At 46.6% G+C, this 21,278-nt stretch overlaps 1 protein-coding gene and 1 long non-coding RNA gene across 2 annotated transcripts in view; both read right to left on the reverse strand.

The window, feature by feature from the left end:
- The window catches only part of LOC129382257 (uncharacterized), an 80,818-nt gene that overhangs the window by 55,970 nt on the left and 3,570 nt on the right, over window positions 1-21,278 (reverse strand). The window lies entirely within an intron of this gene.
- On the reverse strand, window positions 13,882-15,523 carry LOC126521362 (uncharacterized). The gene has a single exon (XM_050170047.3). The coding sequence runs from the start codon at window positions 15,243-15,245 to the stop codon at window positions 14,163-14,165; it is 1,083 nt and encodes a 360-aa protein (XP_050026004.1). The 5' UTR covers window positions 15,246-15,523; the 3' UTR covers window positions 13,882-14,162.

Below are 21,278 nucleotides of genomic sequence, written 5' to 3' on the forward strand. Positions count from 1 at the left end.
GGTGTTGCTCAAACGCGGCGCAGTCGTCAGCATATGATACGGACACGTGTCGAAAGCAAAGGTCAGAGCATTAAAGGGGCACTAAAGAGAAGCGATAAGTCATCTTAGACTGATAAAGTATCTGTTCAAAACTATATTTTCGCGGATTTCGCGCTAACGTGGTTTATTGTTAGGCGAGTTTAATTTCTTTAATTTAGCGCGGAAACGCGAGTGCCTGTGCTTCAGTGTGACGTCATGAATTTCAATGTCTCTCTTTCCTTATTTTTTCTCGTATTTGTGCCGTTGTGGCTCAATAAAAGCTATTTAAACTTGCTAAGTTAATTCTGCGGGACTTCTAAAATACCATGCATACCACCTTTTCAGATTAAAAGAAAATTGCCTGAGCCCGTGCAGACGACGTCAAAATCCACGATGTGACGGCGAGCAGGTACGGGAACTTCACGGCGGCGTCGCGACACGTCTTCTCTGGCTCACCAAGCCTCTTATCGAGGTAAGCGTGGCTTTTGTTTCTATCGTACAATGGTACTTTAGTAATACAGCAGAAATTATTTTCACTCTAGTGTCCCGTGAAGGACACAGTGCGATCTAGCCGAACAGCGCAGCCAGATAACTTAGTATGTGACCTGGTACCGACGCTTGAGTCTGGGATACCGCTGCGCTAAACTGTATCGTTTAAAGCGAATGCCTTAACGTTCTCCGCGAGCAGTGTGATGAAAAGCACTGGTAGTGGCCGCAGGTGCGAGCGAAATATCCCGTGACGTTGACGTAAAGCATGCGGGCCGCTTCACTGTCGCGACGCTGTCATCCTTGAAAAGTTACAGACGGTTTAGCGCGTACTCCTTTTTTTTTTTCCGTCCTCGAGACGGTGTGATGGCGGTTACCCTCACGTGGAAGTGATGGCGTTCAAGATAATAGGTCAAGGAAATAGGAAGCGATGATAGCCTGTAGCGTTTCTTGCTCGTTTCTTTCGCAATAGAACAATTTTCGGCATCTGCTTATGACTTTGAACAGAATAATTGAGTGTACGCTCTGTCCTATTCTCTTCATAACGTTACTTCCTATCGCATTGTCTTAATCTTTAGTTTATGTTAACGTAATGCGAAAGGCACTATGTACTCGTTTGCAATGTTCGCAAAGCACTGGGGTTTCCGTTTCTTTCACCTTAATTCAGTTTGCTTGCTCTTACAGATCTGTGGTAAATGAAACTCAGAAGGAGTTGGTGAGAAGGGGGTAGGAAAGGGGGAGAGTCGGTATTCTTCACTGTGGGCGAAGAGGCGCTGGACAATGCACCTGAAGTGTGAACCCGACAATGCACCCGATGGCGAGTCCCCAAATATCGGTGTATATTTGTGTGTTTGAAAACGTCTTTATTACGTTTTTTTTTGGTTTGTTTTTTAGGGATACTTTCGTCGATTGGTCCTCCCCCAGAAGGAAATAGAAAGTGGGTTGTCAGGGTACCTAGGCGGTGGGAGACTGATCATGCAATAGTTTGGCGTATCTGCTGTTATGATGATGATGATGATGATTATTATGATGATTGAACTATCTTCTCCACTCGAAAGCAGCTTGGTGCGCTCCTTCGTTGCCAGGAGTAGACATCTCGTAAGTCGCCTTCAGTTGTCAAACCACACGTTTGAAGCACGAAGTACAATTTGAGTTAGTACTTGGAAGTCAGGTCAAGACGTAAAGATGTTAAACAGGAGTGAGATTTTAGATTCTAAGAATGCTACAGACGTGAGAGAAGAGTTCCACTATTATAGCCCTAGGCATAGATAGGGCCCGTTGTAATTAGGTATTTGTCCTTGATGGTACAGACCGAAAGAAAACTGCCCTTGGCGACTCACCTCAATTAAAAAAAGGCGAGAGCATATGACAGCGTGCAACGAGTCGAGTAGCGCTGACACAATTCCATGCCGCTGCGATATCTTGCAACACGCAATCAGTGTAGAATAATTTCACGGTTGCACCTGATTGTGTCGGACACGTGTTATCGTGTACACCACGACCGATAAACGGAACGGTGACATGGGTAATCACAGACTCAACTCTTATTCTTGTAGCCATGTATAAAAAAAGGAACAATGTAGAACATTGAGGACAGGAGGACACTTAGGATCTAAAAAAAAAGAAAAAAAAAGGAAGGCAGAAAGATGTGGGTCAAATGCTTGATTTAGCGCGCGCTTATGCAACAATGAACACATCAGCAAGATTGCCGCTGCAAGTTTATATTGCAGAAGTAAGAGCCAAGTGTTCCCGTCAGGTTTTCCCGTCATTAAACTTCAGCTCAGCGTTTTCGTCTTGCACACAATCGGACATGATAGGCGTCAAGTGCATTGAAGTACACGACTCAGTAATAGCCCGGTATACGTGGCTTAATGCGGATTTGCAACCTTCTTAAAAGTCTCTGAAGAGGAACACTGTCAAGCTTGGTTTGCACATTGCATGCATTGTGAAATGCTAGAGAGGTCAGCTTTTAAAAAATGAAATTATGGGGTTTTACGTGTCAAAACCACGATATGATTATGAGGCACGCCGTAGTGAGGGGACTCCGGAAATTTGGACCACCTGCGGTTCTTTAACGTGCGCCTAAATCTAAGTACACGGGTGTTTTCCTATTTCGCCCCCATCGAAATGCGGCCGCCGTGGCCGGGATTCGATCCCGCCACCTCCTGCTTAGCAGCCCAACACCATAGCCACTAAGCAGCCACGGCGGGTACAGGTCAACCTTGCTGTGAGCGAGAGTTTGGGAAGCCAAAAAAAGAAAAAGGACGCGACTACAAGATCTAGAGGGCGATGCCATCTTGAAGTTTCTGCTGTAGCTTTCGTGGCGTCATGAGTTTGGTACGCTTAAAGATCAGTTTATGTCCGGGGCCTCACCTGTACACCACGACGTCCCTGGTATCCTAGCAAGCAGCGTCGGGCGCTCAACCTCTGATATTGACTAAATAAGAGAACGACGGACGCACACAAGAACTTAGTCATCCAAGGGCCATCGACTCTTAATACTATTGAGCTTGTTTACTAACGTTATTGGGACCATAGCGCTTAGACGACGCGGATAAGGAAAAACGACAAGGATGGGCGCTAACTTTCAACTGATCTTTATTTCCAGAAATGACATATTTTTATCGACAAAATACCATCGAACGTATAGCGATGTTACCAATCACCCCGCGTGCGCACTTGCATTGTCGCGATAGGCCAATCGCCTCCACTCAGAGCTGAGAGCGCCGATTGGTAACCGTTCGGTGTTATTTTGGCGATAGAAATGTGTCACTTTTGGAAATCAAAATCAGTCGAATGGTCGGAGCCCGTCCTTGGCGTTCTCCCTCATTCGCGTCACTGAAGCGCCATGGTCCCAGTAGCTGTATCAACCAACTATAGACCCAAAATCCGTACTCCTCGTTTAATAACGTCGCGGAACGACAAGTCGTGTTCTCTTCAGACCCCTTGTCAACACCCTCCCGGACAGTGGAGTTTATCCTTTTCAGAATTGATCTAGAAACGACTAACTGAAGAAAAAAGAAAAAAACAAACTGACATCTATTCGCATAATACTGCGACTGAAAGGACTTACTATTGCACGTTCAAGTCTATTTACACACCGTACCGCTTACGAATACCATCAGGAGAAATTGAAACTCGCACAGGAAATAACTGATCAGAACGCTCGTTACGCGTAATTGAATAGAAGCGCGACGTTTAAATCGCTCTGTTGCCGTTTTCTAAGCATGGACTAGTTACTAGGGGTCATTACGGAGTCTGAAATAAGCCCCCGTTACAAATGCAGGTTAACCTGAAAACGGAATTGAATTCTGGGGTTTTACGTGCCAAAGCCACTTTCTGATTATGAGGCACGCCGTAGTGGAGGACTCCGGAAATTTCGACCACCTGGGGTTCTTTAACGTGCACCTAAATCTAAGTACACGGGTGTTTTCGCATTTCGCCCCCATCGAAATGCGGCCGCCGTGGCCGGGATTCGATCCCGCGACCTCGTGCTCAGCAGCCCAACACCATAGTCACTGAGCAACCACGGCGGGTAACCTGAAAACGGAGCAGTGCACTTGAGTAGTTTCGCGGAATCGTTCACGCTCGAATTCATGCTGATATAGCACGTGTTCGTGCTCGTCAGTCTCCATATTTACGAACCTGCGCTAGTTTCGCAGAAACTACGCGCCTTATTGGTGGAGCCGGTACGCTACGTTGTGCTACTGTGGCGTCCTGTTGCATGCGCACCACAAATCATGGCTGTTGTCCCCGAGATTTCGGTGCACACGTTCTCAGTTTCTCATGCTTTTGTTGTTGTTGTTGTTGTTGTCGTCGTCGTCGTCGTCATCGTCGTCGTCGTTTTTATTTCGTGATGACATATATGGCACACAAGAGGCTTCGGACAGGATGACACGTATCAATGCACGGATTAAGTACAACTTGTTATCCCGAGCACAGTTTCGCACTATCAGACATCTCGGAGGCACATATCCAGGCGCACGAGAGGCGTCAGAGAAGAGGCTTTACGAACTAATCCAAATGCTAAATGTAACTTCAAGTACAATTGCCTCTTTGACGTGAAGCTGTATGCGTGCGGCACCATATATAAGAGGGTTTGGTCATCTCGTAGCAACCGGCTTCGGCGAAAATCGACGCTATCTTAGGCGAGGCTGTTAGAGCGTAACCAAAGACGAGGAACGCCCGTGAAGTATGTTTCAAATGTCGCGAGATAACGCCACGATAGATAACGCAGCAGTCTTGCCCAACGCATTGAGACTATATCATTTGCCTGTCCCCTATTAGATATTTTAACACCCCGTTGAACAGTAACATTAAATTCGTTTCCGCATTGCAGTTATTAGGCACAAATTTCTAAAAAAAAAGAACATTCAAAGTCCGCCAGTTCAATTTCATCAACACGTAACACAGCATCCAACACGATCCTCATTATCAACGTTAATAGTTTCACGTACACGCACAAATTATGGAAAATTTTCCGTTACAAATACTGCAGCCAGTCTTTGGAATACCCGTCCTAAAGACATATAATTTCATCATCATTGATTGAGTATTTTTAAAACTTACTGCACCAGTACTTCCTGTACAATTCAGTTAGTTTCCTTTTGTGTATTGTATAACGTTTTACCTTTTTTTTTAAATTTATACACCCATCTATATGATCTTGTTACATATATATATATATATATATATATATATATATATATATATATATATATATTGATTGATTGATTGATTGATTGATTGATTGATTGATCGATTGATTGATTGATTGAAATAACAGACAGCCACACGATGATACGCCTTCGCCTGTGAGTTTAGGTATAAACGAACGCGGTTTCTTACGTGAACGGACTTCAGGCGCTGATAACTTTGTCCATGTGCAAATGGACATGCTGCTGTGTGAATTGTGACATTTGACAAAACAATTGGCGTTTCAGGTTTGCACGCGCCATTTAATAGTGAGAACTTAATTGAATATAAGTTTGGCGTCACTTGCTCTGAGCAGGGCTCAGTTACTTCTTAGTTACAGTACAGCCTTCTGCATTCTAAATCCTTCAAATGCTTTGAAGTAAAGGCGTGTTTACGAAGCAACACCTTGTCAATATTAACAAACGAGGGGCGTAACTGACGCCCCTTTGTGTTCGTACTCGTAAGGGGGCCCTGTACTGGACTCAGTGGAGACGAGGAAGTGCTTCGAGCCTAGGCTAGTTTGTGCATAGAATTCCCCACAAAAGTTGCTTGAAGAAACTCTGACGTGGCGATTGTTTTGCTACCATGCGAATGATGACTAGTAGATGGATTTGTGTGATCTTCGTGCTTAGGGTTTCAGGTGCTTTGCTGCATTATGTAATGCGCTTTACCTTCCCAAGTTTCTCATCAATCGTGATTTTCTAAACACAGTAAAGCAATATGTTTTGCCGCACTTGCATAACAATCGCGAACAGATGGATTTATAACGCAGTATTTTTTTATTTAAAGTGATCAACTTGCAAAGTTACAACGCCGTTTGAAGCTAGAAGGACGATGTTTAGGTAAATTCACCATTCCCAGGCTGACTGAACTGCCACACTTTGAAGCTTCCGTATAGCCACTGGCGCCGTAATCGCCTCTAGTAGCTTTCTTAGGGAACTCTTTGGGTTCGTGAATGCCCGAGTGGGGTCATGTGCTTCTTTCTCCGCTGTCTTCGGCAGAGAACATTTTCGTTTCATCTGTAACGGGTTGGGGATTGTGGTGCTTGATTTCTCGCGACTGCAGATCGCAGAGAGAGAGAGAGAGAGAGAGAGAAAAGTCATAAGGGATAGGTAGGGAGGTTAACCAGGCTGAGCCCGGTATGCTACTCTGCACTAGGGAAGCGGGAAAGGAGATCGAGGGAGGAGAAGGCAGAAAGAAGGTCACAGTCTCCACTGTTACTCACACAAGCGTGCACCACTCAGTCAGTCACAGGTGGTCATACAGGCTGGTGCATTTCAAGAAACGCACCAGCGCTTTCGTGGCCTTGCACATAGCGGACACGCGAGGCCACGGGCCCAAGATATTCTCCTCTGTGAAAGGACGGTCGTCTAACTGCTCCAGAGCTGTTTGAAGGGCACTCCTCTCGTATTCGTATGTAGGGCAGTCACAGATGATATGTTTGGTCGTTTCTTCGACACCACATCTGCTGCAATTGGCACTGTCCGCCATTCCAGTTAGGAATGAGTAGGCGTTTGTGAAAGAAACACCTACTCGCAAGCGGCACAGTAGCATTTCTTCCCCTCGGTTATAACCAGGTAAAGGTTGCAATGTCACACGCCGGTCCATGTCTATAGGCGCCGGGTGGTGAACTCCAGTGTGTTCCATCTTCTTACAGTAATAATAAGGGCAAGACTTCTGATGTGCCGCGCTGCATCCGTTCTCGACAATGGTATCGAGGTGCTTTCACATACGTCATGTGCCTCACTGGCAGCTTTGTTGGCACTTTCACTACCAGCAATGTTACAGTGCCCGGGTTGTAGTAGAGCGTAGCGCCGCACCTTATTCGGCTTTTTATTGAAGACATTTCCAGCAACAGCGACGCAGCTAGCGTGTCTGTAGCTCTTCCCCAGAGCATCCAGAGGTCCCTGCGCAAGGCAACGATCGACACGCAACCGCAAAGCGCATCTCTCGCGAAGCACGACGACGACAAACTCGATCACGCACTCCGCCGCACGCACTTAGAACAGCATCGTTCCCTCTTGCATGTCACGTACACTTGCCTTGCACGAGCAAAATAACTCGTGGTCATAGAGGGCCATTCAGTAGGAGCTGGTTCGGCGGGGAAACTTGCAGTACGTTCCAGAAGGGCGCGCTCTGCGTATCCTCCAACCAGCCACGTGTAGCCTAGCAACAGAGAGGCGCCTCTTCTCTATATATGCATATCATTTTCCCACTGTGGCTTCTGCAGGGCGTGTGCTTTTTTTCCCAATTCTTCGCCGCAAGGCCTCACACACAGGGTTCTTGCCGGGGGAGCGGAGCGATCCGGCGCACATTTTGAGGGTGGTGGTTAGATAGATGCCACTTCAGCAGTCACATCCGCGGACCAATGAACAATGACACGCTATAACTGACTTTTAATGTAACATGTCCGCCTGAGAGGTTACATGGAAGTTCACGTTCATGGCTGGGCGGAGGATACGCAAAGCGCACCCTTCTGGAATGTGCTGGAGATCACCTCGCGGTTCGGCGAAAGCGACGACAACAGTGGCAACGACTTGCGTATAACAATAGCTGCGACTACATGACAAGTGCCTAAATGCGTACCAGGTATTCAACACAGGAGACCCTGCGCATAGAGATTTGGCCGTAGTTCCTCGGAGGTCATGGGCGCGCTTAGCAATCGTCGCACGTGTGACGCATGCGCATCTTCAATCTTTAAAGTAACGTTTTTAGCGATCGACCCACCCCGCAATCGTTCCGCCCAACTTGGCCAATTTTATTTCTAGTTTTTACACACGTCGAAGATAGCAACAAATCCGCAGCGCAGCAGAACGCTCGGACAACGCTGACAAAACACGGCAATGCATGCGTGACTAACGGCGAAGGTCGAGTTTCGCTGTCGACAGCGCCTCGCAGCTGCAGTCACGCACGCTCTGGACACCGCGCGGTTTCGGCTGAGCCGCAAGACGCACTTCTTGAGAACGATATTTTTTTTATCGGCTTATTTCCCAGCAACGCGTTCCAACGCAGATCGTTTGTCGAAGGGAACTGAGTTTTGTTCTTCTTGCTTTTTTTTCTTGTTCATTCTAGGTAGGATGTACCATTAGGCCTGAAGTCACGCGTAACAGAAATAGTCGCCGAATGTTCTTGTTGCAACAGTTGTCGTTATGATTGGGACCGGGAGATGTGATTTCTCCAACAATACGTATAGACATCTATTGATGGATCGAAATATTATATTTATTTTTGTTGTTTCCAAGACATGACTGATATATTCATTTTGCTGGCATAGTTATATTCGTCCATACCTTGAAATGTGTGTGTGGGCGCGCTTTTGTTTGTATGTGGCTTTCGATTGCTACGCGTTCTTCATAATATATATTGTGGATATGAAGCCCATCGTGCGGAATGCTAGTTGAAGGGTTTCATTCTTATCCTGCTTGGGCGTGACACCAGTTCAGCCGCTGAATATATGCAGCTGAGCCCCGTAGCATTGCGCTTACGTTTGTATTTCGCTCGATGAAGCCGCGCTGCCCGCACGATGAGTCTAGATTACTGTCGCACTTATGCAAAAAGGGTTTTTCTTTGAAAGCCATGGTATATATATATATCTAATACGTCTTTTTTTTTTTTCTTTTTTCCTTAGTGCGGTATTTTCCAGAGCTCGAGTTCCCGTGGGGTGTTTATCTTTATTTTTTCACCCTTGTAAAAGTATATTCGTGATTCCGTGGTGTGCTTCTGCGGATCAGTTATTTTTGAAATGTAATCCAACCTACGCACGTTGGTAATTTGTCGGTCCTCTGCTAAACGTTTTTGTTTATCTCCTATCTTTTGTTCTTTCTCTTGATTTTCCCGTCGTGAGAAGGGCAGCCCGCTGACATCCGTTAAACACGGTACATCGCTACATTTCTCGATAATTCGCAACCTGCTTTGTCAGTGCCTTTTGATAACCAGCGGCGGAGCGAGCTGCCTCTTTTTTTTTTTTATGCATATCTGCATCGTAAGCATTTTAGCACCATTTAGGGCATAAATGCATTTGTCGTCAGGGGAGTACCCTTAACGTGTCCATACAAGCAACCTTACGAGGCCAATATATTTCAGCAAGGATATACTCGGCGGAACTAGGACAGAAATAATAGATGCCCTCTTGAATCACAGGGGTTTATGGACTCAATAAACGTGTCAAAGTTATATAATTTTACTCTAAGACGCTGTAGATTGCGTGGAGTAAAAAAAAAAGGTATAGATAGCAGGATGACCCCTCGTGCATATTCAATGGCTCCTCGTAACTACAGAGTAACTGACTATCGATTTAGCGTATACAGTCAGTAATGTCGCCATCTAGGGCTCCGTTGAGCTGCAGTTCCAGTGCGTGGTGTTTTCCTTGCCACTGCAGGACAGGATTGACAAAACACGGATCACCTGCACCGTGACTTAGTGGGATAGGTTTTGCACAGACACGTCATCCTCTCTCTAGCTCAGCTCGGAACATTATTGCACATATTGAATGAAAGGACGAATGATCCAATCGTAAACAGGTTGTGGAAGTAGTGCACTACAGTTTTATTCGAACTTAGGTGACAGCCGAACACACTATCCACTTCACGGCACGACAGCTTTCACGCATTGGTAATTATCGTAGTTTGTCCAGAAACTTGTGGGAAGCTTGCTTGCCCCTCTTGCACCTCCCAAGCCAACAATGTGTTTCGGGAATTCTAGAGTTGGTGGTGTGGCCAGCAACGAAACGTCATTCGCCCTGAGCGACAGCATTGTGATGACTTGATTGAACCGGACGCATCGCGATTGATAATTTGTTGTAACGTTGTGGTATAAGACAACGTGGAAGCTTCAATGTGTCTGTAATAGATGTACTGGCGAAAAATGTTTTGGAATATTATTGTTTCCCAAGTTAACTTATTCTTAAATTTTAAGATTTCTGTCGTCCAGGTACTTTATTTCGCAAGAAATCTTGAAACGGTTGTCGAAAGTACTTATATGTACCAGTATAGCAAATCAGTTCGGCGGAATTCCGCAAGATTGAGGAAGGTTCATGAAAGGGAAAAATTGACATTCACCCGTATGTAGCACGAAGCTACAAAGGAACTAGCTTTTGTACAGGGTGTCCCTGCTAACTTTAGCCAGAGTTTTAATATATACAAGTGCCATGTAGCTGGACAGAACAAAGGTAATGTTGTTTGCCGTCGCTTGGAGATACTCGAACTATATTTTTTTCATTCCGCCTAATTATGTAATTAGTCTTAATCAATTAATCAACTTCTCACATATAGCTTTCTGTTGCTCAATACGTGCTACATAAAAGTGCTTTTCCGAGCGTGAAAGAATCCCGCAAATGCACACAAAATTGCCGCGCGACTGGCCGCTCGAGGCACTTTTCGTGTATACGCGGGCTTCTTTCACGCTCGGAAAAACACTTTTATGTAGCACGTATTGAGCAAGAGAAAGCTGTATCAGGAGTTTTTCATGTCGCTCCACAATTATCTCATTGCCACCTTGGATGCAATTATACTATTTTAGAAGTTGATGAATTAATTAAGACTAATTATCTAATTAGGTGGAATGAAAAAATAATTTGAGTATGTCCAAGAGACGGCAAACAACATTACTTGGTTCTGTCCAACTACGTGGCATTCGCATATTTTTAAACTCTGGCTAAAGTTAGCTGGGACACCCGGTATATACCAGTATTTCAGACATCGCAGAACATCTTGAAACCTATTCTAAACACCCTTACGGGTGTAAAGACAGGTATCAAGGGTGACGAACACTCTTATGGGTATGATGACGCCCATTTTGTAGGGTGTATATAAAACATCTGGCATATAAAGTGATTCAAAGGTACGACAATCTGTGTACAGACACCCATTTAACACCCTTAAGGGTGTTAATAGGGACATTTAGAAATTGCGCAACCAAGCGTCTTTGAGTACCCAAATCCCTGCGCCCTGCTTGCGTTCTTTTGTACGCGTGGTGGTTTGCTTTCCCTAACTTTTGTTTCGCAAAACCTTTCAAGTGCACCTGCAATCGTCCGCGTTCTAACAGCATTTTGTACGTGATCCGTCAACTACCTGCAAGGTTATGATGTAAGACAAGCAGAAATGTCAAGCTTTAAGCATGTTGCTTGTTGAAATCGAACAAGCTTGCAATGCCCACAGTAAATCATGGTAACACGAAGTTGTAGTCTATGGAAGTAGACTATACAAAGCTGTGGGTCTTGGGTTCGATTGCTAGCTTCAGAGGCAGCGCTTCCTTCTCGACAAAATGCAAAACCTACAGTACACACAGGCTCTTCAGGGGCTACAAATATACAGGCAGGGTTAAGAGTTTTCGGGACGCGGGTTGCGCGAAAAAGAGTCGAATGTCGGCGAAGTTTTTATCGCGCTCATTTAAGCAGTACATTATGTTGGTCGCGTGCACTTGTACACGTTGCACATTTGAAATGCCGTCGGCGGGCCCAGGCTCGGGAAATATTCTGCTTTTTCTTTCTTTCGTCCTTTCTTTCTTTCTTTTCTTTCTTTTTTTTTTTTTTTTTTTTTTTTTTAGTCGCACGAGCACCGAGTGACACTCCTGTTGCTTGCGCAGAAGTTCCCTTCCGGTTCAACTCCTGAGACGACCGGGGACGAAATTCAACATCAGAAAAAAAAGAAAAGAAAAAGAATGGTACAGTACAAAATTCATGGGTTTCATTATAGATATATCAGAATATAAGTTAGGAGACAAGTTGAGTTATTGAGGTATCTGGAATAATTATGATGAATTAGAAATGACTGATTACCGCACACCGAAGCACAGGATCGTATACTTTAGAGACCCGCCACGTGAACACGACTTTGGTGAAATTCCTGAAAAGTCGGATGTAGAAAGCGGAAGTAATGACGTCACGCACAAGAAGGTGGCGTGATATTTAGCGGGCTAATTAATGGAAAACAGTTGCCAGGCATAGACATCTGCCTAGCAGAGCGGATGTGACGTCACTCCCTCCTCCCTCGCTTCTCCTCTCCCGGCGCCCACCTGATCGCTCGCTCACTTGCTCGCAACAGCTACGCGCGCTCGGAGAGGGCGCGTAAGGTGCGCTTCGTGCGCCGCTCGCTAGGGGGCTCCGCCCCACCAGTTGGCGCGCGCTGCGCTTCATCCTCGCCCTCCCTCGTTCCTCGCCCGCATATCGTGCCAATTGTCTAAACTATGGTATGCAAGTCTATGGAAGAAAGAAGACGCCGACAAGCGCTATATACAGTGTCAACTGTCTATATGTGTCTTCCGCGTATGGATCGCACAATTTGTTTGCATACCTGGAATGCGCCTCGGTATAGCTTAGTAGCTATGGTGTTGCGATGCTGAGCTCGATTGTTAGATCCCGGCCGCGGCACCCGCACTTCGATGGAGGCGAAACGTAGAAACGCTTGTGTGTTTAGATTTAGGCGCCTTAAATAACTCCAAGTGGTCAAAATTAATTCGGAGTCTCCCACTACGGCGTGCCTCATAAACAGATCATCGTTCTGACACGTAAAACCACTTTTTGTAATCCTCAAATAGGTCGCCGAGGTTGGGCCGCTGATGTCGCAATAAGTCTAATTGGGAATATGTTTCGCTGACGTCGTCGGTGCAACTGGTTTGAAAGTAAATTTCAAACGAACAGAATTATCAACGCAATCGGATACATAAGTTTTATTTACTGTGCTTTTAATAAAGGTCTCTGAATTTGGTTTCATAAGAGCTGTTTGAGACACTCACGCTCGAAATTATATTATAGAGTACAAATTGTGCACGTATTTACAGTTAGCGCCGATAGTTTTCTTTTTTACAGATAAGTAACAAACACGTTGGACATATACTTACGGGGTGGAAGACGAAATATACATGCACCGAAAAAAAAATGCATTCTGATCACAGGTACCCGTTCAACCAGCCAGAGTGATGCATCAACCGCAGCACGTGCTTTCGAGCACGCACTAGCTGCGATAAGGATTGCAGTAGGAACTATCACGTTACTGTTCTCGAGACAGCCGCTTACACTAAGGCGCAACGAAATGCAACATGAAAAGTGCCTCGATATTGGAATCGCTGAAAAGAAACGAGAACCAAAAGGCGTCTCACTGAGCAAGCGCTCTAGATAAGCATGATCGGGTGCTGTGTGCGCATTGCCGCGAACTGCACGAAAACACGGTGCTCACGAAGGCACTGTACCGCGACACACCGAAATGTTTTGAACGCAGAGCCGGTTTACGACAGCGCGTTCTGTTCTATTCCGAACGCACAGAAGTGCGCGACGTGAGCATCGCGGCGTACGTGTTTCTAGAAGCCCAAGGAAATACATCCGGCGCTTGGATGGGAACAAAAATGCGTGGTGACTTAACGGCGCTTCTGCAATCGGGACTAATCTGAGTCAAAGCAAGCAATGACCGAACTCAGGGCCACCGCGCGCGTGATTATGCCACTCTTTGCTTCCGGATATCCTGGTTGAGTGCGCGGCATGAGCGAACGGCGCTCGCACCGCAGAGCGTTCTAGACAGCGGCATCCGCGCGGAAGTTGGGCAGCGGCGGAGGGAAAATTCCGGGCCCTCTGACTAATGGCACGGATAACGCGACGACCGAACTGACGGCCGATAATGAGCACGCGCACTCGGACAAACCACGTGAACGATACGCGGCGACAGCGACCAAGACAAAGCCACAAGTCCAATGTGCAGGGGGAAAAAATATGAACGGCGCTTTATTAGACAGGCCCGAGTCCCTATGGGAAAGCAAGGGATGTCACAAAGAAAAGTTCGTGGGTCTCGCGGCACCAGCACAAAGCGCACCCGTCTTCTATCCAGCGGGAATCCGCCACGCAAGTAATGGGGTCCTGAGATTGGCACTGGGCACGAATGGCAACGAAGACAACGGCGTAGACGCGCGGTTCGGCCGCGCTGTCACTTCAGGTCCAAGAGTATTAACGGCAGGTGACGATGGCGATGAGAGAGGGGTCAGGCGCGAGCAACGCCGGATGACCGCGACCGGCCGGCGGTCAGTGGTCCCGCGTTCACCTTGTCCCTCCGGTGCACCTTGAGGTGCTTGGCGAGGTGGTCGGACCGGGAGAAGCGCTTGTCGCAGATCTGGCAGCGGTACGGCTTGATGCCCGAGTGGGAGCGCTTGTGACGCGCCAGCTCGTCGGAGCGCGAGAAGCGCCAGCCGCATCCGGGCCACTGGCACGCGAACGGCTTCTCGCCCGTGTGCCGCCGCAGGTGGGCCTTCAGGTGCGAACTCTTGGAGTACACCTTGCTGCAGCCCGGGTAGGAACAGCAGAAGAGCTTCTCTTCCTCGTTGGCGGCAACGGGCGTCGGCGGCGGAGCGCGACCGCCCGGCCGCCGCTGCTGCGGCGCGCTCGCACAGCCGGCGACGACGTTGGAAGACTTTGGCTTGCGTCCGGATCCCGTCGCTCGTTGCCGCTGCGGTAGCCAGTTCTGGTTAGGCTTTCGCGTCAGAGGCGGCGGCGGTGGGGGAGGAGGCTGCGGAACGGACAACACGGGACTAGACGAGGACAGCAGGTTGCAGCTGAACGAGTCACCTTCGCTGAGGCTGGACATGAGCGTCTTGAGACCGACGCCGAGGACGACGAAGTCGTCCAAACCGTCGGCGGGGAACTCGTCGCACCAGTCAACCTCGAGACACCCTTCGGGCGTCGGCGAAGGAGACGTAGCCGAGGTGGCGTCCTCGTAGCCCGAGTCCGGGCTGAAGTCCGCCGCCTTCTGGTGGTAGTCGTGGCCTGTGGCGGTCCACACGCTCTGGGCGGCCGACGGCTCGGCGCAGAACAGCGGGTAGCACGGCTCGGTGAAGATGCCGAACTCCGGCAGCTGCAGCATCGCGGCGTCCGTGCCGACGGCCTGGTGGCAGGCTGACGTCGAAGCACTGTCGTCGTCCTGTAGGCTGTCGCTGGAGAAGAGCGAGTCCAGGTCGGTTCCCAGTTCGTCCAGGGACAGGTCATCGAAAGAGAAAGCCGCCGTGCCGGCAGCGGCTAGCGTTGAAATACCGCCGTCCATCGCAAAATCAGCAGCCGCGGCGGCTGGCATTGCGCGACAGGTTTCTTTAATTCTCCTTACACGTCGCTCGTTAACATCACTTGCAGAAAACACCGGCGGCGGAAAGCGACTGAGCGCGGCGCGAGAGCGTTGCCGTTTCTTCCGCGAATCGACGGGGTGTCCGTAACGCCGGACGGTTGGCACGGCTTCTGGCCGTCCCCACTCGGTGCCTACTCTTCTCCTCTGCGTCGCCGGGCACGTCACGTCGCACGCGAACACTCTCGCCGCCTCGATTGGCGCTCGCGGGCGCACGTGATAAAGGCGATAGGTTTTGAAGCGCCGCCTTTCCACCGCTTCAATGCACCCCCCCCCCCCCCTCCTCGTAATCGCTCCACAGAGCGAGTAATACGCGCGCCTGCGTCTTTGCGCACTCGCAAGCGTGAATGGAGCGAGCGCTCGCCGGGGATTACTGCGAAGCCGTGCACGTGTGATACGATACTACGGCAGCAACGGCTGTAGCTGCGATTGCCTGAAGGAGATAAAAAAAATCGCATGTCGATACGCATTATCGGCACTGTGCAAAGCTGTCGCCGTTTACGAGCTACCTTTTGTCTGTCTTTTTATTTGTTTTTGTTTGTTTTATGGATGTAGGGGAGGGTGTGCGACAACGCAAGCAATATTGCCATTCTGTACCGATTAATAAAATATTGCTGCATGATACCGCGAAACGAACCGGCGTACTGATTTAATTGACAGGATATAGGTATTGCCTATGCTGAAAGTTTCTCTACCTGCGATTTCGTTCAAATGTGCCTGCAAAAAATTTTAAAAAAAATTTAGCTAGTACTTAGCTCTGCGCCGCATCAACACTGACGAGATATTTTTCTTTAATTTGTAAGTTAACTGTCCTGGCGCGTTTTAGCTTCATGTTCTCATTATCTTGTTATGTATGAGAAGCTTTTAGCAAACGTTTTCGCTGGGCGAATAGCTCGCGCCCCTCATTCTGTATTAAGTGGGATGCCGCCACTAATCTAGCATCGCAGCAGGCGCTCTTTAGGTTCCCTTTGACTGCCGGCTGGCGTGGTACAGTATTTCCCAACGAAATGGGCACACCGTTCAGAAGGTAGCGGAAGCATCTGCGAGAAAGCGACTAAACACTTATTGCTGCGATCGTTGTATCGTTGCTGACAGTACTTTGCTACTTTGAACAATATTATTCAAACGACTTCTGAAGTAAGCAATGACCGTGATGTCAGTTGCAGATTTTAAGAGTGGGCTTAAAACAGTGAAAGAAATCGTTCCCAGGAAGCGTAGCTTTGCGTAGCCATTTCTTTTTATCTGGAGAGTAAGCCACTGAAACGAAATTTAAAAAGAAAGGAGACCGTCTGCCCTGCATTAAAAGGTATCGTCCTACGCTATATTACGTCATCAACGTTTATTAGTTGATTAATATCATTTATTCTCGTCATGGTCATCTTCTGCACTATTACCAGAAAAAAAACACGGCAGATCCCACGTCCATTGGGATTCGATGTTATGAGAAGCAGTGTGCGGGGAGCTTACCAAATTAACGAAATGACCATGAGAGCACCAAGACGTAGGCAGCTGTTTCATGACCTACATGACACGCATGTCGTGGCATTCATGTCATGACCTGTCATTTATGTTGTTACACATTCTTGTCATACTATGCCAATTGTGGTACCTACCAAGTTAATGAAACAACCATGAGAACACCAAGACGTAGGCGGCTGTTTCATGACCTACATGACATGCATGTCGTGGCATTCATGTTATGACCTATCATTTATGTTCGCCATACACTCTTGACATACTATGCCACTTTTGGTAGATACCAAGTCAACTAAACGACCATGAGAGCACCAAGGCGTAGGCGGCTGTTTCATGACCTACATGACACACATGTCATTATATTCATGTCATGACCGATCATTATGTCCGTCATACACTCCTGTCATATTATGCCAATTTTGGTACATACCATGACGTAGGTGGCGGTTACATGACCTACATGATACGCATGTCATGGGATTCATGTTATCACCTATCATTTATGCTCGCCATACAATCTTGACATACTATGCCAACTTTGGTACATACCAAGTTAACGAAACGACCATGAGAGCACCAAGACGTAGGCGGCTAGATAGATAGATAGATAGATAGATAGATAGATAGATAGATAGATAGATAGATAGATAGATAGATAGATAGATAGATAGATAGATAGATAGATAGATAGATAGATAGATAGATAGATAGATAGATAGATAGATAGATAGATAGATAGATAGATAGATAGATAGATAGATAGATAGATAGATAGATAGATAGATAGATAGATAGATAGATAGATAGATAGATAGATAGATAGATAGATAGATAGATAGATAGATAGATAGATAGATAGATAGATAGATAGATAGATAGATAGATAGATAGATAGATAGATAGATAGATAGATAGATAGATAGATAGATAGATAGATAGATAGATAGATTTATGGCTATACAATAACCATCACGGCCATCCTTTTCGATACTTTTGTGTTCAGTGTCAAGTTGTATTGTTTGTAAAGTGCCGATTTCTCCGACGCGTCATGATCGCTTTTCTTTCGTTCCAGAAAGATTTACGCGACTAGGCGCCTATCGAGAAAGCCTCATTAGCGCGTTTCTCGATGCTGCTCAATCAATTTTATAATTATACCTTGATCTCTAAGTAAGTGCTTGTAAACCCTATGCCGACAAATACACGAATGCTTATTAACTCGCCCACCTTTCAGTGTTTTTTGGACACAACGCAATAGGTATAACAGTGCGGCAAAGAATTATCAGAAATGAAAAAAAAGAGACGTAAAACGCGGCAAGATCCTGTTTTACGACAGAAATTTTGTCTCCGAGTTTTACTCGAATGTCGTAATGAAAACTTCGCTGAATAACGTGAGTGTGTAGAAATGCCGCGCCATTTTGCCACAACGGAAAACCCGTCGTAAGACGAGTCATAAATTTGAGCTAGCTGGTGATGGTACGTTAGCTGTTGTCGTTTTTGCATAGGGCACTCAGGTAACTTGTCTCGATCAGATATTAAGTGAGCACGAACGGCCGTCGACAGGTGAAACTCCCGTCAAACCTTTTGTTGTGCTGTCGCGAATGTAAATGCACAGTCGGCCTCAAAAGCTTTCGTGAGACGGGTTTTGCAATGAAAGCTGAATTTCCGCCGAAGCTTGGGCACAAAACCTCGAATTTATATGTGAATTTTAGGCTACGAATTAAACTATGAATGCAATGAAACTACATATGAAACTAGGAATGACACTATAAAAGCTATGACGAAAACCATAATTTTAGTCGTATAGCTTTTTCGACTTATACGGAGTGATACAGCAAATTAAAAGCGCCACGCGTTAACTAAGCAGAAAGTCACATTTGTTGTGGAACCCCTGCTTCATAAGCTTTATTTGGCGCCTGTATTCTCAAATTTGAATATGGAGACGTTCTATTCGGACACAGGAATGAAGTGCTGCGTCTTGCGGTCGAGGCACGCCGTATCACTAATTGCGGTAGCGCGTGAGTAAGCCAGTTTTTGATTATCCTTCGTAAGGAATACTCATACCTAAACCGATATTTGTTTAGAGTTCGCGTGCGGGCTCTTGGTTGAAGGATTTGCGCTGCTTTCCTCGGAGTATGTGCAAGTAGTTTCTCGTGTGTTATAGGAATGGCAAAGCAGCGCGAAAGGACATGGACGAAACGAAAACACAAAACAGGCGCCGCATTAATTAGCTTGTAGAGCAATACAAAATTGAATTGAATTGAAAAAGGACTTCTTCTTGGGCAAGTTGGTGCTTAGATTTCCTAGGTATACCTGGTGGAGCAAAATACATTTCTTGAAAAGGGATAGAAGAATTCACTGTCTTCCTTTCTTCTATCCCTCTTCAAGAAATGTATTTTGCGCCACAAACCTAGGAACTGAATTGAATTTAGTTTATTTGCTGGTCAAACAGCTTGCGTGGCCGAATTTGGATGCAACAACGCCGGGAACTCCCTCATTTTGTTTTAACCTTGTTCCTTTTCATCATTTTGTTGTTTTTCTTTCTTCTTTTTTATTATGATTTTTTTCTTATGCTTTGTTGTTGTTTTGTCGCTTGTATGCGCGCGTTGCAACAAAACGCTTTCACTCGCACATTCTATAGTGTATACGCAAAGCGGGAATGCCCGGCAGCGCGTTCATGCAAATCGTTTTACCCGGCGTCTATGCTCCGCAGCCCTTGACCGGTCTCTCCCGCTTGCAATGACGCAACCGTCGTAACCTCTTGTGTCATTACCGCTAACAGTATCAACCCGCAGAAACGAGGAAATGATGTGCCTTGCATGCTTCGCAGAAAGCGTCTTGCAATTTGAGCCAGCCTGCGCCGTCTCTGGGTTTTACTTCAGCGATTCTTGGTGTTTTTTTTCTTTCTATCCTCTTTATTTTTAAACGTCTGAATCATCCCTGTTCCTCTTAGATGCCAGTCTTCCCTGGAAAAGACTGTGACCTGACTACCTGTATCAAAGAGAGGCAGAAAGAAGAAGAGGAAGAAAGCAGATGACACGATTGAAACGACTTCTGCTGAATACAGTAGGGTGATAGAAGTTAGGAGATAGCATAGACGGTTCTTGTCGTCCGTACATGTGATTGAACGTGCGGTTAATATTATCTGTTCTGAGCAGTTGTACTTATCGAGGCGCATTAAATGAGACTGGATGGTCGAGATTAATTCGGAGGGATAGCACAGGCGTTGCTTTGGTATGTTAAAATAAATAAATAAATAAATAAATAAATAAATAAATAAATAAATAAATAAATAAATAAATAAACCAGTTCTAACCATTGCTCCGAAATGAGCACTCTCTCGTTTTATTTTATTATTCGAGATTGTCATGAGTTTCAGCGTAAACAAAAACAGACAAAAAGAAAATACAAACAAATGGGGCGGGGAAACAGTTCACTGCTGTAGTCACATGAGCCTGCCTCTGCCGTGGGTATTTCTTAACCCGTAATCGATTTTCAGCGTTATGATTTTTTCGCCTTCCCCAACTCCACCGCTAATCTTTTTTTCCCGGCAGTTATCGATAGTAAACCAAATTGACAAACTGCTTGCTTAGAACGAGATCCGTATACGTCGCTATCCGCGGCTGTTTTGCTATTCTCGCCTCGCAACGGAGCCCACTCATGCAACTCCGTCAGGTATCACAAAAGAAAAAAAAAAGAAAGAAAAGGCTGCTGGAATATCGCGCAACAAGCGGTTCTCGTGCCGGATGCTCTCGCGCATCCGTCGACGGGAGCGACTCATCTCCGATCACTCGCATTTCTTTTCCGCGTCGCGCGCTTGCGAAATCGAAAGAACGGCATTCCGCTCTCAAGAGAAGCAAAATAAGAGAGAGAGAGAGAGAGAGAGAGAGAGAGAGAGAAACGCAGGACAGCCTTCCCCCTTATAATAGTGTGTCACAGTTCCGCTTCGAGGCACTTCTCGCAGTGCGCGCAATACACTATAACGACCGATCGGGTTGGTGCGGCGATGATGAAGCGCGAGTGCGTGCGCCGATCGAGCCAAATAGCAAAGCGTGCGCCTGCGGCTGTTTACACGTGCGGCGGAGGGGGGCGAGCATTATTAGCATGGCCGCGCTCCTCCGTCGGCTTTCAGCTCGGGCGCGTGCGCAGAATGCTGACGCCGCGGCTGGAACCAAATGACCGGCGGGGTCACTATTTTCTTCCCCGACGAGACAAAACACCTGCGGGCGCCGTGCCAAAAAAAGAGACAACGGAAAAAAAGAGAAGGATGAGTGAAAGAGGGAAACGCAGATATACGCGTCGTCGTGGTCGTCGTGTCGCTCGCATACTGACTCCCTGCGGCGCGGTGTCGGTGACGATGGCAGGGTCAACTGCATCCTCTCTCTCTCTCTCTCGATATATATATATATATATATATATATATATATATATATAGATGTGTGTGTGTCTGTGTGTCTGTGTGTGTGTGTGTTGTTCATTTGTTGCTCAATTTCTTCTTTATTCTGAAAAACGGGC

Source organism: Dermacentor andersoni, chromosome 6 (genome assembly GCF_023375885.2).
Source record: "Dermacentor andersoni chromosome 6, qqDerAnde1_hic_scaffold, whole genome shotgun sequence".
Taxonomy (NCBI): domain Eukaryota; kingdom Metazoa; phylum Arthropoda; class Arachnida; order Ixodida; family Ixodidae; genus Dermacentor; species Dermacentor andersoni.

Excerpts from the sequence above, each read along its gene's own strand:
- LOC126521362 (XM_050170047.3), bottom strand. The coding sequence starts at position 15,245 with ATGCCAGCCGCCGCGGCTGCTGATTTTGCGATGGACGGCGGTATTTCA.